At 40.9% G+C, this 15634-nt stretch overlaps 1 protein-coding gene across 1 annotated transcript in view; it reads right to left on the bottom strand.

The window, feature by feature from the left end:
• Positions 1-1587: 1587 nt before the first annotated feature.
• RNFT2 (ring finger protein, transmembrane 2) overlaps positions 1588-15634 on the bottom strand; it is a 92186-nt gene continuing 78139 nt past the window's right edge. Inside the window, exons 7-10 of the mRNA XM_073676365.1 lie at positions 13047-13196; positions 9969-10034; positions 3122-3223; positions 1588-2197 (exon numbers count right to left, since the gene is read on the bottom strand). Coding sequence (XP_073532466.1) covers positions 2063-2197; positions 3122-3223; positions 9969-10034; positions 13047-13196 — 453 coding nt within the window. The 3' untranslated portion in view covers positions 1588-2062. The remainder of the gene's footprint in view (positions 2198-3121; positions 3224-9968; positions 10035-13046; positions 13197-15634) is intronic.

Here is a 15634-nt window from a genome sequence, read left to right as displayed (position 1 = left end):
AATCTCAGTCTCGGCCACAACCCTATGTGCAGCACTCGGATTTGGAAAACAGTTATGTAAAAGTGAAAAGAAATAAATCTATCGTGCCAGAGAATGATGCAGGGGGGAGGATGGGTTTGGTATTTAGCCACAAACATATATTCAAGATATCAATAATGGGTACAATAGTATTTTAATTACACAAATGAGAAAGTATAAGTGCTAAAATAAGCAGGGGGTAGACCAAGGAATGAAAACACCCTGATGAAGGGGAACTGTGGACTTTCCGTACAGTGTGACGTCACCCGCTCTCCAGCACGCACCATTCAGCCAAGGTTAGGCACTGCTAAGCCGACTTCCTCCTTCCAAGAAGCCAGCGTTCATCAAAGAAGCACGTGGACATCTTCGCGCCGGCGCGCGCACCAACTCCCCCCACAGCCAGCATCGGCTTGCACCAGCGCCATTAGGATGTCAGTGTGGAACAAGGAAAAGTAGGTAAGCCCTAAAGCGGCGTTTGAATCCACCTACCCACTGGTTGTAAATCAAATTCAAGTAAGCAATTCTTCATCCCGCAATACTAACCTGATTCCCCAGGACACTCCAATTCATTTGCCAACCAAATATAAGTTTGGCATCATTCACTTTGGACTATTTTTATACTCATAAGGACTATTGAGTCATTTTACCATTGATTTTCTATTTTTTATTTTATTATCTATTGTAGTTATTTTATTCCTTGGTATACCCCCTGCTTAATTTAGCACTTATACTTTCTCATTTGTGTAATTAAACTACTATTGTACCCATTATTGATATCTTCAATATATGTTTGTGGCTAAATACCAAACCCATCCTCCCCCCCTGCATCATTCTCTAGCGCAATAGATTTATTTCTTTTCATTTAAGTAACCATTTTGGCAGATTCTCACACAAGATCTGCTTATCTATCTGCAGCCTTTGTACCACCCCACTTCCCCACCCACCCTCACTTTTTTTGTGGTCTCTAACTGTGGGGCGCTTGTGGAACAGATATCTTTTGCAGTTATGTAAAAGTGATGGTCAAGCACCATTGTCCCTTCATTTAGTAGCTTGACTGCAGGATGTCCCAAGTACAAGACAGTAATATTAAAGTGATATTCCAGCTCCGATCGATTCCGCTTTGTGAGGTATGAGGGGCCGGTGATATCATACATGCGAGCGTCAGTTATTATATTATAGTACAGTTGCACAATACCTAATGCTCACACAAGCCAGCAAATCGCTACCAGCCCAGCTTTCCTCGGAAGTTGGCAGAGCCGAATTACCACTTCAAAACTTCAAAGTGTAGATAATTTTTAAAAGTGTCATTGAGACATTTTAGAAGTTTTGATCAGTTGGGTCCACTGTCTCTCCTCCATAGCTAGAGAGGGACTCAGACTATATACTGAGTGTCATATGGAGAACTTCTACCTCTCTGTTTTAGCAATTAGTGAAAGTCTCAGACCGCCATAAATCAAAACTTTTGACATGTCATAGTGACAATCATAAGTTTTATGAAAATCCTGTTATTATTTCAGATCCCAGTAAAAAAAGCTTTAAACTTCCAGGTATATCCAAGTGTATTCAAATTCATAAACACATATTTTGGCTTCTTAAACATTTTTATTTGTGATCCTGGATTTTGACAGTGATCACTTTCCTCAATTTACTCAGTTGTTTTCTTCAATTTGGTAATTGTCATTGTCATTCTTAAACAGGGAATGTGTATATATATATATATATATATATATATATATATATATATATATATATATATATATATATATATATATATATATATATATATATATAATAAACATCCTCTTTTTAAAGGTTTTCAAGATTTTAATCCTTTTATACGCATTAAACACTTGAATCTTCTTAAGCATCATCTACACATGACACTTCCATGTTTTTCATTGGAAAACAAACAGAAATGTGTATAGAAACCCAAGAGACACCGGAGGATAGTATAGAATCACGCAAGTTGCATTCAAGGTGTTTGGATGATGATGTTCGGTCAACACTGGTAGTGATAAGAAGTAACTTGGTCCATTAGTCTATGTCAGTACACCTGGAAGTGAGCAGATGTGGAGCCATCTTTCCACAAGCGGAGAGTGTCCACAGCTACAGAACGGCAGAGGGGACAAGTTCTCTCTCTGTCAAACCAAAGACACAAGCACTCTTCACAAAACACGTGCTGGGAGGTAGGAAGCAGAAAAACAAAACCCGACATGTCAAAATAATTAAGAGTATAGACAGTAAAATAATTAGAAAAAAAACAAAAATAAAGCATAAATAAATAAGAAATAGCATATACTGCATTTAGGACTTATTACATGATATCATAGTTTACTAAGTTTTTATAAACGTAAAATTACTTTAGCAACGCTGAGAATTATAGTTATAATATATAGATCTAAAGAGCTACAGAAGGTGAAGTAAGAGTCGCCAGGCTGGAAAGCAGCCATGAAGAAGCATGACACATTTTGACCAAAGGGAGCTATCTATACAAAAAGGCAACCTGCATTGTTGGGTCTTTCCGATTGCTGTAGGGTATTGGTATGCCAAATAATATAATGTGTACCCCAATAAAATTAGCCACAGATCAAAGCAGAAATCGATCAATGAGCTGTCATTTTAACTTAGGGAATTATTGTACAGAGAGACTAAATATCATAGACCAACTGTGAATGACAAGATGTTTAGAGAATGACTAGTGCATGACCACCTTAAAGAAGCACTCCCAGATTAATTGTATTCCCTATTTCTGGAGAATGTGACCTAAAATCAGACTAACTGGCACACATAGGAGTTTATGTGTGGACTGGAAGTCGCTTTCTCAAAGTAAGTCTATGTAGCCATGTTCTGAGTCTCATAGGCTTACATTTGGGAAGCAGCACCGCTGCACCCTGAGTGAGCCGGTAAAGCTGATGAGTGGCCACGTGGTCCAGAGAAGGACTGGTGCTCAGCAAGAAACTGGAGAAGACAGTGAACAGCAATGCTCTGACACTACACACATACTGTATTTAGAAGGGATTAGGGAATAAGCATTTAGCTGGCAGAGCTTCTTTAAGGCAGTGGTGGCCATACACCAATGGTGGAGAATACCTGGGATTGTTACCTGGCATATTAGGATAATGGGATCCTTGAAATCTGCCTGACAAATGGCGCACATGTCCCCGGCTTCACTGCATTGCTGGCTGCTGGCACGGACACCATACTTCTGTAAAGAGAGATTGGTGAAAACACAGACAAACATTAATGAAAGTTCATACAATACATTGTCATTAGCAAATATGCTTACTATGAAATCAGCCTTCTCTGTAATATTCCTGTGATTTCACTGTACACTGGACATTATTGACCTGAACACATGCTAACATATGGCAGGTCAGCAATGCCTAATACTAAGGCTGATCACTGACACAGCTGTAGGAAAGCAACTACTGCTGGTCTTTTTATCTTGCACTATACATCTTTGGACACATCCACATAAGCCTGAGTTCTTGTGAAATTAGCTTTTAGCCACATTCAAGTCACGCAATATTGTCTTAACCTCAAGATTTTTAGGATAGGAGAAACAGAGCCCATACAAAATAGCATGAAATCACAGCTAAACGGCTGGTCCTGTCCTATGTACATAAAGCTACAGTATATAATTATATAACATAAGAATGCATAGACCTTGATAAATGCAGCATAATGCACCGTGGCCGGAGTAATCCTATTGTTGCATATGCATTCAATGGGAGTATACTTGGGACTACAGAGCAGGAGAAGGACTTGGGTATTCTGGTTACAAGTAAGCTGAGCAGCAGTACTCAATGTCAGGCAGCAGCCGCAAAAGGAAACAAGATTTTAAGATGTATAAAAAGAGAAATAAAATCCCGTGATCCCAATGTATTGCTACCCCTCTATAAAATCACTTTTAAAGGGAACTTGTCACCAGAAAAACGGCTATTAACCTTCAGATATAAGGTTAATATGCAGGTTAATAGCATTACTAACCTGCTCAGCACCAGCACTTAGCCGAACGCTGCGCAGAGAAAATGAACTTTATACCCCCCAGCAGCGTTTTGGTTAGTCTTGGGGATGGTGCCCGCGCAGGTTCAGTCACCGAGCAGCAGCTGCAACCGTGCCCCTGGCCCTGACTGACACTGGCTCTGTATTGGGGCCGGCTGTCAGTCAATAACAGGGGTGCGGTTACAGCCGCCGCTCTCTATACTCAGAGCGGTGACTGAACCAGCTCCGGTGTCGCCCTCATGTTTGAAACCGGAATGCTGCCGGTCCATTTTCTCCCGGCAGCGGGGGTCTAAGTGCGGTCTCCAGGAAGGTTAGTAACACTATTAACCTGCATATTAACCCTATATCTACAGCTTAATAGTGTTTTTTTCTGGTGACAGGTTCCCTTTAAGGCCACATCTAGAATATGGGATCCAGTTTTGGGTTCCACATTCTAAAAGGATATTGGGAAGTTGGAATCAGTTCAGGTAGACAACTGGATTATTGCAAGGGATGGAAGGCCTCTCATATGATCAGAGGTTGGAAAAGTTGGGCTTGTTTAGCTTAGAAAAAAAAGACACCTAAGTGGAGATCTCATTTACATGTATAAATATATGTGTGGTCAGTACAAAGGTCTAGCACATGATAAATTCCTTCCAAGGACCTTATAAAAGGACCAGGGGGAACTCATTACCAGTGGAAGAAAGGCGATTCTGGCACCTAAACAGGAAAGGGTTCTTTACAGTTAGAGCAGTCAGACTGTGGAATGCCGACCACAAGAGGTAGTAATGGCAGACACTATAACAGCTTTTAAAAAAGGTCTGGACGCTTTTCTCAGCACAAATGGCATTGTGGGTTATGAATAATCTAACGATACAGAATATATAACTGGTGGAGAAACTTTGACCTTATTGGACGCAGGTGTTTTTTGAACCTAAGTAACAATGTAACGACGTATATTGTATTGTACAATATGTTATGTATACCTTATGGCATAATAACGTTAACAAATCTGAACTACTTGCATTTGTAGACTTCTATTTTTTCTGGCATAAAAATTAAATGAATATTTCTCAGTACAACAAAACTGGGATAAGTGACGGAAATATCGGATTACTGTCAAACTCTGACTATTCACTTCTTTTAAAATGCAAATATACCAAATGACAAACTGTCGGTCACAGCTCCACCCAGTAATCAATGTTAAAATGTGAGATAACACCTTCTATAGCTGGCAAGAAAATGTGACCTAAATGCTACAATATAAGCTAGTTCCATCTGTGGCAGATGACATCACTCGGTAAGATGAAGGAATATTGTAAAGAATAAATGTCCATTATTATACACAAGAAAATGTAATTTAGAATGAATGATCTGTAATTCCCAAACTCTGGCCTTGTGTTTCAAGGAATGTGGAGTTGAGCGCAATATTTGGGAGCTAAGAAGGCAATGATTGTAGGAGGGAAATTCTGATTCAGGTGATAAAGGAATATAGATGATCAGTCAGTTGTACACTGAATCCAGTTGGATAAACACGTAGGTGGGCTGCGCTGCTGAAGTGAATCAATTCTTCAGAGATGATGATGATGATGAAAAAGACTTTTTATTAACAACGCGTTTCAACGCCGTACTGGCATCTTTTTCAAGTAAAAAAACCAAATGTGTACAGCATGAGAATGGATGGGTTTTTAAAGGCCCAAAATAGATGCCAGTTACATAGGGAACACCCACAGGAACACTTAAACCAATAAGAAAATTAGGAAGGGGAGGGACGTTCAACTTGCAATATCGAATAAATTAAAGTTGGGGAAAAAAAAAAAAAAAGAGGGACCATCCTTAACACTGATAAAATGTAAACAGTTAAATGATTACAATGTGGGAGAAGTGGGATAAGAACCCAGGCTGGGGCAGTGAATGGAAGTCAGTGAGTGAATATTTAACAGGTGAGCCACCCAGGCAAATGTGGGAAAGGGGACAAAGGAAAGAGGGGAAATGCACATATAAACGGCACCACATAAATAAAAGACAAATTGTTGAGGAGAAGCGATTGGAGTGTAGGAGCAATGTGATTAGAACCTGGAATTTGGCAGTGTATGGACATCAAAAGGGCAACATTTAACAGAGGAGCCATCTAGGTGGATGAGGTGAAGGTGATACAGAAAAGGGAACTACACTTATAAATGAATAAAAAGGACAAAAATGTTGTAAAGACTGCGGTTTGGAGTGCAGGAGAGTTAAAAAAGGGGGATGAAAAATGAAATGGGGATAATAATTTTCATAAATACATGGAGGGAATAACTTAAAAAAAAACCCAAAAAACATTTTGGGCCTTTAAAAACCCATCCATTCTCATGCTGTACACATTTGGTTTTTTTACTTGAAAAAGATGCCGGTAAGGCGTTGAAATGCGTTGTTAATAAAAAGTCTTTTTCATCATCATCATCATCATCATCTCTGAAGAATTGATTCACTTCAGCAGCGCAGCCCAGCTACGTGTTTATCCAACTGGATCCAATATCTCCTGGAGGATTCATCTTCCAGCCACAGGGCAGCAGCTGGTTTTCTTCATGCCTTCATAGGGGTTGTGCCTGTCACAACTCTATCAGGTGAGTGTAACCAGCACTCTCCTACTCTCCCCCGATAGGGTATCACCCTATTGTGCACTCTGTTTCCCACATTTAGATCTACATAGTTGTACACTGAAGGAATAGGTGATGGGAGAGGACAGTGAAACTGAACATGAAGTGAACCACCAGGACAAGAACCTTTACATTAAGGGGTTTTCTGGTGCTTATTAAAATAAAGCAGTGGGAGTGGATGGTTATAAAAGAAACAAAGAAGTCATACTTACCTTCAGGATCCGCACTCCAATCATCTCTGCTGGACTGGAAGAGATTATGTCCTGACTATCAGATACTTTACCATACAGCGATATCATCTCTTCTGGTCTGGCAAAGTCATGGTGGCAGCATTGGAGTGGAGACATGGGGTGTCTTCGTTCTATGTGAAGTATCCTTTCTCACAGCTTAATTTTAATAAAGACATTAAAACCCCTTTAACTAAATCTAGAAAGTGCAAGAGGAAATGCGATTTCAGAAACCAAATGATTTCTTAAAGGAAGTGATGGCGCATATCTAGGGTATGCTCTCACTTCCTGATTAGTAAGGGTCCAACTACCAGGTACCCCATGATCCTCCCAGTGAGCCGCCGTGTAGGGAAAAGGAGAACAGCATTTTTCACTTGAATGAAGAGTGTTGCAGTAACATATGTCTTTTTACCCAGAATGTGATTTCTGCCATTCAGCGAAGCCATGAGGAGTCACAGATCTCACACTCCTATACTTAAGCTACCTGAATGTCACTTTTTATTTATTAATTCACCTTGGACAACTACAGATACCCCAATCTAAATGGAGTTTGTTGAGGCTTTTTTAGATGCCGTAGTTTCATTTTTTATGCTACTTTATGGTTTACATTAATACAGAAATAATACCTGCAAAAAGTATTGAACAACTTTGCATTATGGATCTTGTAAGTGTCACAGGTTACAGCCTGTATTACATTGTAATCATCATCCTCACACATAGGGAGTCAGAATTCTGCAGGCTTCTAGCCTCAGATAACGCAGTGTGGTCCCAGGACGTAGTTTATATCAGGCAACTGAACTGCCGCCCCAAAACTAAACTGACCATTAACAAACTGCTGCTTCCCATAAAAAACAGCAGACTGATGAATGCAGCTCTGAAGCATAATACAGACTTATTAGGGCATCTTCCACTGGAATTCCATATGGCACAATGTCCTACATTTTGTCAGAGCATTGATCCAGTAGCATTGTCTTATAAATTTCTAGAAACCATTTAAATAAGGCATTTAGAAAAGACATAAAGGGAGATAAGACGGCAGAATGGGAGAGTAGTGAAGCCCAAGTGCAAAACTTAAAATGTTATAGTCCCATTGAAGAAGCACACCAAGATTTTTTATTGCCAAAACCTATGTAAATGTGTCTGTAGTGTAGTGTAAGTAAGTTAATATACTGACCTACGGTCTTCTTCTCTGGTTTCCAGTGCCTCCTGATCCTCTTCTGACTCATGTGATGGCTAATCCACCTTGCCGGCTCACGATGAGCTTTATTGTGAGCTGGAAGTCGCTATTACAATGTAAGTCGATGGAGTCAGAATGAGGACCGGAGAGGCGCTGGAAACTGGGGGACACAGTAATGGGTGAGTATAGCCACACACTACACTACGTATGTATTTACATACAGTACAGACCAAAAGTTTGGACACACCTTCTCATTTAAAGATTTTTCTGTATTTTCATGACTATGAAAATTGTATATTCACACTGAAGGCATCAAAACTATGAATTAACACATGTGGAATTATATACTTAATAAAAAAGTGTGAAACAACTGAAAATATGTCTTATATTCTAGGTTCTTCAAAGTAGCCACCTTTTGCTTTGATGACTGCTTTGCACACTCTTGGCATTCTCTTGATGAGCTTCAAGAGGTAGTCACCGGAAATGGTCTTCCAACAATCTTGAAGGAGTTCCCAGAGATGCTTAGCACTTGTTAGCCCTTTTGCCTTCACTCTGCGGTCCAGCTCACCCCAAACCATCTCGATTGGGTTCAGGTCCGGTGACTGTGGAGGCCAGGTCATCTGGCGTAGCACCCCATCACTCTCCTTCTTGGTCAAATAGCCCTTTCACAGCCTGGAGGTGTGTTTGGGGTCATTGTCCTGTTGAAAAATAAATGACGGTCCAACTAAACGCAAACCGGATGGAATGGCATGCCGCTGCAAGATGCTGTGGTAGCCATGCTGGTTCAGTATGCCTTCAATTTTGAATAAATCCCCAACAGTGTCACCAGCAAAGCACTCCCACACCATCACACCTCCTCCTCCATGCTTCACGGTGGGAACCTGGCATGTAGAGTCCATCCGTTCACCTTTTCTGCGTCGCACAAAGACACGGTGGTTGGAACAAAAGATCTCAAATTTGGACTCATCAGACCAAAGCACAGATTTCCACTGGTCTAATGTCCATTCCTTGTGTTCTTTAGCCCAAACAAGTCTCTTCTGCTTGTTGCCTGTCCTTAGCAGTGGTTTCCTAGCAGCTATTTTACCATGAAGGCCTGCTGCACAAAGTCTCCTCATAACAGTTGTTGTAGAGATGTGTCTGCTGCTAGAACTCTGTGTAGCATTGACCTGGTCTCTAATCTGAGCTGCTGTTAACCTGCGATTTCTGAGGCTGGTGACTCGGATAAACTTATCCTCAGAAGCAGAGGTGACTCTTGGTCTTCCTTTCCTGGGGCGGTCCTCATGTGAGCCAGTTACTTTGTAGCGCTTGATGGTTTTTGCAACTGCACTTGGGGACACTTTCAAAGTTTTCCCAATTTTTCGCACTGACTGACCTTCATTTCTTAAAGTAATGATGGCCACTCGTTTTTCTTTACTTAGCTGCTTTTTTCTTGCCATAATACAAATTCTAACAGTCTATTCAGTAGGACAATCAGCTGTGTATCCACCAGACTCAGCACAACACAATTGATGGTCCCATCCCCATTTATAAGGCAAGAAATCCCACTTATTAAACCTGACATGGCACACCTGTGAAGTGAAAACCATTTCCGGTGACTACCTCTTGAAGCTCATCAAGAGAATGCCAGGGGTGTGCAAAGCAGTCATCAAAGCAAAAGGTGGCTACTTTGAAGAACCTAGAATATAAGACATATTTTCAGTTGTTTCGCACTTTTTTGTTAAGTATATAATTCCACGTGTGTTAATTCATAGTTTTGATGCCTTCAATGTGAATGTACAATTTTCATAGTCATGAAAATACAGAAAAATCTTTAAATGAGAAGGTGTGTCCAAACTTTTGGTCTGTACTGTAGGTTTAGCTAATAAAACTAATATTGGGAGTGCTTCTATAAGTTTAATCCTGTAACTTTAAACTACACATTACCTGGGGATGACAAAGAATCCTCAGGGCTTTCCTTAATCCTCCAATACGACCGCAGATGTCAAAAGACTAGAAGAGAAAAAGATATTAAAGAATGTTGATAAGCATTATTGTATATTATGAAAATACAGTAAATATGGTTTTATGGTAAATCTAAAAATAAAATGTCATAAATTGATTTTCCTGAAGTGTACAGCCAACCCATAATGAACCCTTAGCAGGTCTGTTCTGCTGTGTGGTAGCTATGTGCAATCTTTCAGTTTTAAGCTCAGCTATTTGTGTTCCATAGATCAGGCCTACACTTTCATATCATTATACACGAGAGAGTGAATAGATTAAATTGTGATATGCATTTTTTTTAAATTAATTACATTATTATATTTTATGTTTTCCCAATATTCTATGTCTAAACCTAAGGCCCCCATACACATTAGACAAAAGTCAGCTGAACCTACAGATATCAGCAGGATCGGCAGTCTAATGTGTATAGGGCCTCCCAATTCTTAGTTGGACAATGATGTTGGGGTAGAGAAGGACCTGGCCTGCTACAAACTCCTTTGTTCTCCCTGGAAATAAGCTGTTGTCAGATGCTCCCTTATGCAGGACACAGGCGCTCCCTTATGCAGGACACAGGCGCTCCCTTATGCAGGACACAGGCGCTCCCTTATGCAGGACACAGGCGCTCTCTTATGCAGGACACAGGCGCTCTCTTATGCAGGACACAGGAACTCCCTTATGCAGGACACAGGCGCTCTCTTATGCAGGACAAAGGCGCTCCCTTATGCAGGACACAGGTGCTCCCTTATGCAGGACACAGGCGCTCTCTTATGAAGGACACAGGTACTCCCTTATGAAGGACACAGGCGCTCCCTTATGCAGGACACAGGCGCTCCCTTATGCAGGACACAGGCGCTCCCTTATGCAGGACACAGGCGCTCCCTTATGCAGGACACAGGCGCTCCCTTATGCAGGACACAGGCGCTCCCTTATGCAGGACACAGGCGCTCCCTTATGCAGGACACAGGCGCTCTCTTATGAAGGACACAGGCGCTCTCTTATGCAGGAAACAGGAACTCCCTTATGAAGGACACAGGTACTCTCCTATGCAGGACACAGGCGCTCTCTTATGCATACCACAGGTGCTCCCTTATGCAGGACACAGGCGCTCCCTTATGCAGGACACAGGCGATCTCAGGCGAGCCGAATGTTCCTGTGTATAGAGGAGTCGGTGGAGATGGCTGTCAGCTGAGTGATTGTTTGGGTGACAGGTATCTAATGTGTATAAAGGCCTTTAAAGCAAACCTGTCACTAGATTCAGACTGCCTGAACCACACACAGCATGAATCAGAGCATAGCCGCACTATTGCAGCCAGGTTTGTTTTACTTTGAAACGCTCCAGCATTTCACATAAAACAGTTTGAAAAGCCGACTGGGGACTATAAGGAAAGACCCCGCTAATCCTATGCAACCCCTGGCCGAGTTCTCCTGGCCAGTTCTAGGTCTGTCCTGTGTACAGACATAGGGAGGGACCTGCCAGTCTCGGGGAGTGGGGTGAGGAGAAGCTGTCCGCGACTGAATAAATCTGGTCAGCGGAGACACATAGACCCTGGTGGGCTAATGTATGCTGACTCTGAATCACCAGAATGTCAGCGAAAATACACCTGGCTGAAATAGTGCAGCCAGTATCTGATTCATGTTGCCCATGGTACGGGGAGCATTAATCTGATGACAGATTCCCTTTAAATAGACAATGTCCTCAATAATGTTTAATCGGTAGTGATCCTACCTTCATCACCACCGTTAGTTAGCATGATGAAGGCGACATGTCACTATTGCTAACTGTTCCATGACAGTAAAAGACTTACAGGTGTGTCTAAAGGCAAGCTTGCTGATTGTTTCCAACAAAAATCAACAGAAGTTTAATAAAGCACTAAGCTGTAACAAAAGGGTGTTCCTCTGAATCAGGATAATTAGTGCTATGCATGTAAAAAGATACACTTTTAAGTCGTTATATACTACTTTGACACCAGTTAATAATAGGCCCAGATTGTTGGGTGGGGGGGGGGGGAATACCCAGACCACCATTCTCCCGGGTTCAAATTTTGGTAGCAGATCAATGAACAATGATGTTAACACTCACTGTATGCACCGGTCACCTTCATTCTGAGCCAGAAGAAGAAGCTAAGAGACTGTTCCTTCTAGCTCCCATAAACACGACCGATGTAGTCACTGGGTCCAACAGTCACCTTACATAGTTACACACCAATTTCAACCTTCCTCCACTAGTTATGCATTCTCTATTGCTAGATTATTTATAACCCAGCCCTTTTTTAAATACTGACATAGTGTCTGCCATTACTGCCTCTTGTGGTCGGCATTCCTCAATCTGGCTGCTATAACTGTAAAGAACCCTTTCCTATATAGTTGCCGGAACTGCCTATACTTCACATGTAATGAATTGTAAGGTGCTTGTAAAGGAATAATTCATGTCTGTGCTTTGTATTGACCAAATATATATCTATAAATATAAATTATTATTTTCTAAGCTAAACAAGCCCAACTTTTCCAATCTCTCATCATATGACAGGCCTCCATCCCCTGTAATAATCTAGTTGCCCGCCTTAGAACTGACTCTAACTTCCCAATATCCTTTTTAAAATGTGGAGCCCAAAACATTATCTCATATTGATACACTTTGCTAGAAGAGGAAGCCAGGATACTGGTGGGGACACAAACAGAGTATAATTAGGGTTCTGTTTGTTTCTTTTTTTACATGACCATGGGTTTATTATTAACCTGTGTTAAAGTAGTGAAAAAAAACCTTTTTTGTTATGCAAAAGTTCAAAATAGGACACACTTTAAAGGGTTATTCCCACCTTGACAAGCTGTGACCCATCCACAATATTGGTGATAAGTTGCTGATCAATGCGGGTCCGACAACTACGACTCCCATGTACAAACATGTTATCTCTTCTAGCATTTATTTCTACTATCCCCGTTTAGTGCCCGTCAGAAGACCGGCACAGATAACCATGGACCAGGTAACACCGTGCTTGCTGTGACACAACATGTCCGACTCACCTTGCACAAACTATACAGGATTATTAGGATGCTTCCTAAGAAATATGTGCTTGAAGGATCGTCACCTATGATGTATTTATACCACAGTTGTATGGGCACCAGGGAACGGACTAGTTGGCTCAGCTCTTCAATCAGCAGGTAAAACTTACCCTGTAGAGACATAGTTAAACACTTAATGCCAGAGAGACAAGACAGACTAACACGGAGGCTTTCATTACTTTATTGGAGATGGAGAACCTTTTGAGAATATATAATAAGGCATTGCAATGCTCAAAGGTCCAGGACAATTAATCTAAAGATTACAGAACATAATACATAGCAAAGAAACGTAAATCCATACTATCAATACAACCAGCCTAATATTTACTCGATGCCTATGTAAAAAAAACCTATAAAAAACACTACAGTCAGTACATACCATGCCATACCGTACCATAATGTTGTACCATTTTTGTTTTCCTTTGATTGGACAATACCGATACCAAATACAAAGGATCTCTCGGCTGGATACTAAAAAGCTTGATATGTTAAAACTATTGAAAACTACAATAGAATTATACCGTTTACTTATTCATGAGTTCCGTGACTCCATGGGTTTACAGCCTAGGTCCTAATACTGGCCTCTGGCTTGTGAACTAATGATGGCACCAATTACTAACGAGCATGTGTGCCTGGTACACACGCCGGCATCAGCTCGTTAAGATCTTAGGAAACTGGCACCAAAGGCACCTCAATCTCTCCAGTGCAGGGACATGTGCTATGGCACTGGGCAGTGTACGGCATATACTGCTGTGCTGCAGATGAAAAGACCGGAGAATGTGCTCCACTGATTAACGACTCAGACATGGATTAGAGCCTGCTCAGTCCTACTATCCCCCGAGGTCTTTGTAAAAGGAGGAGTGTGTTTGTGACTGTGCTTAGAGGCTGAGGGAAGGAGCGAGGTGAGATCATACCGCATGTCTTGTATTTTACAGTCCCGCTGCTAGGAATAAGCCTCATTGCTCAGAGGTTTGGCATTCTTATGATCTCATACCCCTCCGGTGGGCTGTGAGCGAGCTCGCATCCTCATCCCCTTACAGCATCTCGCTGACATCGTTTTCATTTACTTTTTACTCCATAGGTGAGAGAACAACAATAATTGTACCTGATTATTTAGCCTTTACTGAATGCACACACCAGCAGGTACCTACCATGGCACATCTATTAGAGGTTACCCATGAAGAAATAAGCTCTGGCAGCCATTCAGTTTCATTATGAGTGTACATTTACCTGGAATTAGCAATATGTTACCAGACTTGCTTCATTGTCAGCAGAGGTCTTTTACATTTAGATGCTTATCTTTTAGATATTTATTGGCTTCCCCTATAACAGTAGTTTGGTCATTACATAGAATTTAAAAAGGCCATATAATGTGTGTGTATGAATATACAGGGTGGTCCAAAAGTAGGTGGACAGAAAGTGTAATAAGGTTATGAAGGAGGAGATTTATCAAACATGGTGTAAAGTGAGACTGGCTCAGTTGCCTTTGGCAACCAATCAGATTCCACTTTTCATTCCTCACAGACTCTTTGGAAAATGAAAGGTTGAATCTGATTCGTTGCTAAGGGCAATTGAGCCAGTTTCACAGATCTAGTTTTCACAGACAGTTCTCCCCCAAATCTGTTTTCTTTTCAGATAATTCAGATAACACATAATGGCAAATAATTGAAATACAGATCATAGAAAATGGATTTTAACAGAGTATTGGAAAGTTCAAAATGCTGAAACCGTTAGAGCAAATGGGGTTGAAACATTTGGTACTCAAGCCCCAAAGAGACAAACCATTTACCGCATTCGTGACAAATTTAATGCCACTGGCTCAATCCTTAATGCTCCAAAATCTGGTCGACCCAAAACAGTCTGTACAGAAGATAATAAACAACTTGTTGCTGAAACATTTGTTCAGAGTCCAAAAAAGTCCCCCAGAAGAGCCTCTTTGGAATTGGGAATTTCACGAGCTTCTATCATGCGAATCCTGAAATCTATTGGGTGGAAAGCTTAACGTCCACGTCTAATTCATGGTTTATTGGAGGATGATCCAGACAGACGGCTGCAAGTTAGTGTTTGATAAATCTCCTCCTTCATAACCTTATTACACTTTCTGTCCACCTACTTTTGGACCACCTTGTATATATATACATACACAGTTGAAATCAGAAGTTTACATACACTATATAAAAAGACACATATTCAAGTTTTTCTCAATATCAGACATGAAATCAGAATAAACCTTTCCTGTTTTAGGTCAATTAGGATTACCATAATTTTTAATATTTGCCAAATGCCAGAATAATGAGACAGAGAAAGTTTTAAGGCATTTTTATTACTTACTGCAAATTCAAAAGTTTACATACACTAAGATTACTATGCCTTTAAACAATTCTGGACTGCCCATAAGATGATGTCATGTGTTTGGAAGCTTCTAATAGATTTTTTGGCAACATCTGAGTTCATTAGAAACATACCTGTGGAAGTATTTTAATGCACACCTGAAACACGCTGCTTCTTTATGTAGCATCATGAGAAAGTCTAAAGAAATCAGCCAAGAT

Source organism: Phyllobates terribilis, unplaced genomic scaffold, assembly GCF_046119375.1.
Source record: "Phyllobates terribilis strain yellow unplaced genomic scaffold, ASM4611937v1 Scaffold_1__5_contigs__length_1240528914, whole genome shotgun sequence".
NCBI lineage: Eukaryota > Metazoa > Chordata > Amphibia > Anura > Dendrobatidae > Phyllobates > Phyllobates terribilis.
The sequence above is the reverse complement of the archived record's forward strand: the minus strand, read 5'-3'. Positions and strand labels throughout refer to the sequence as shown.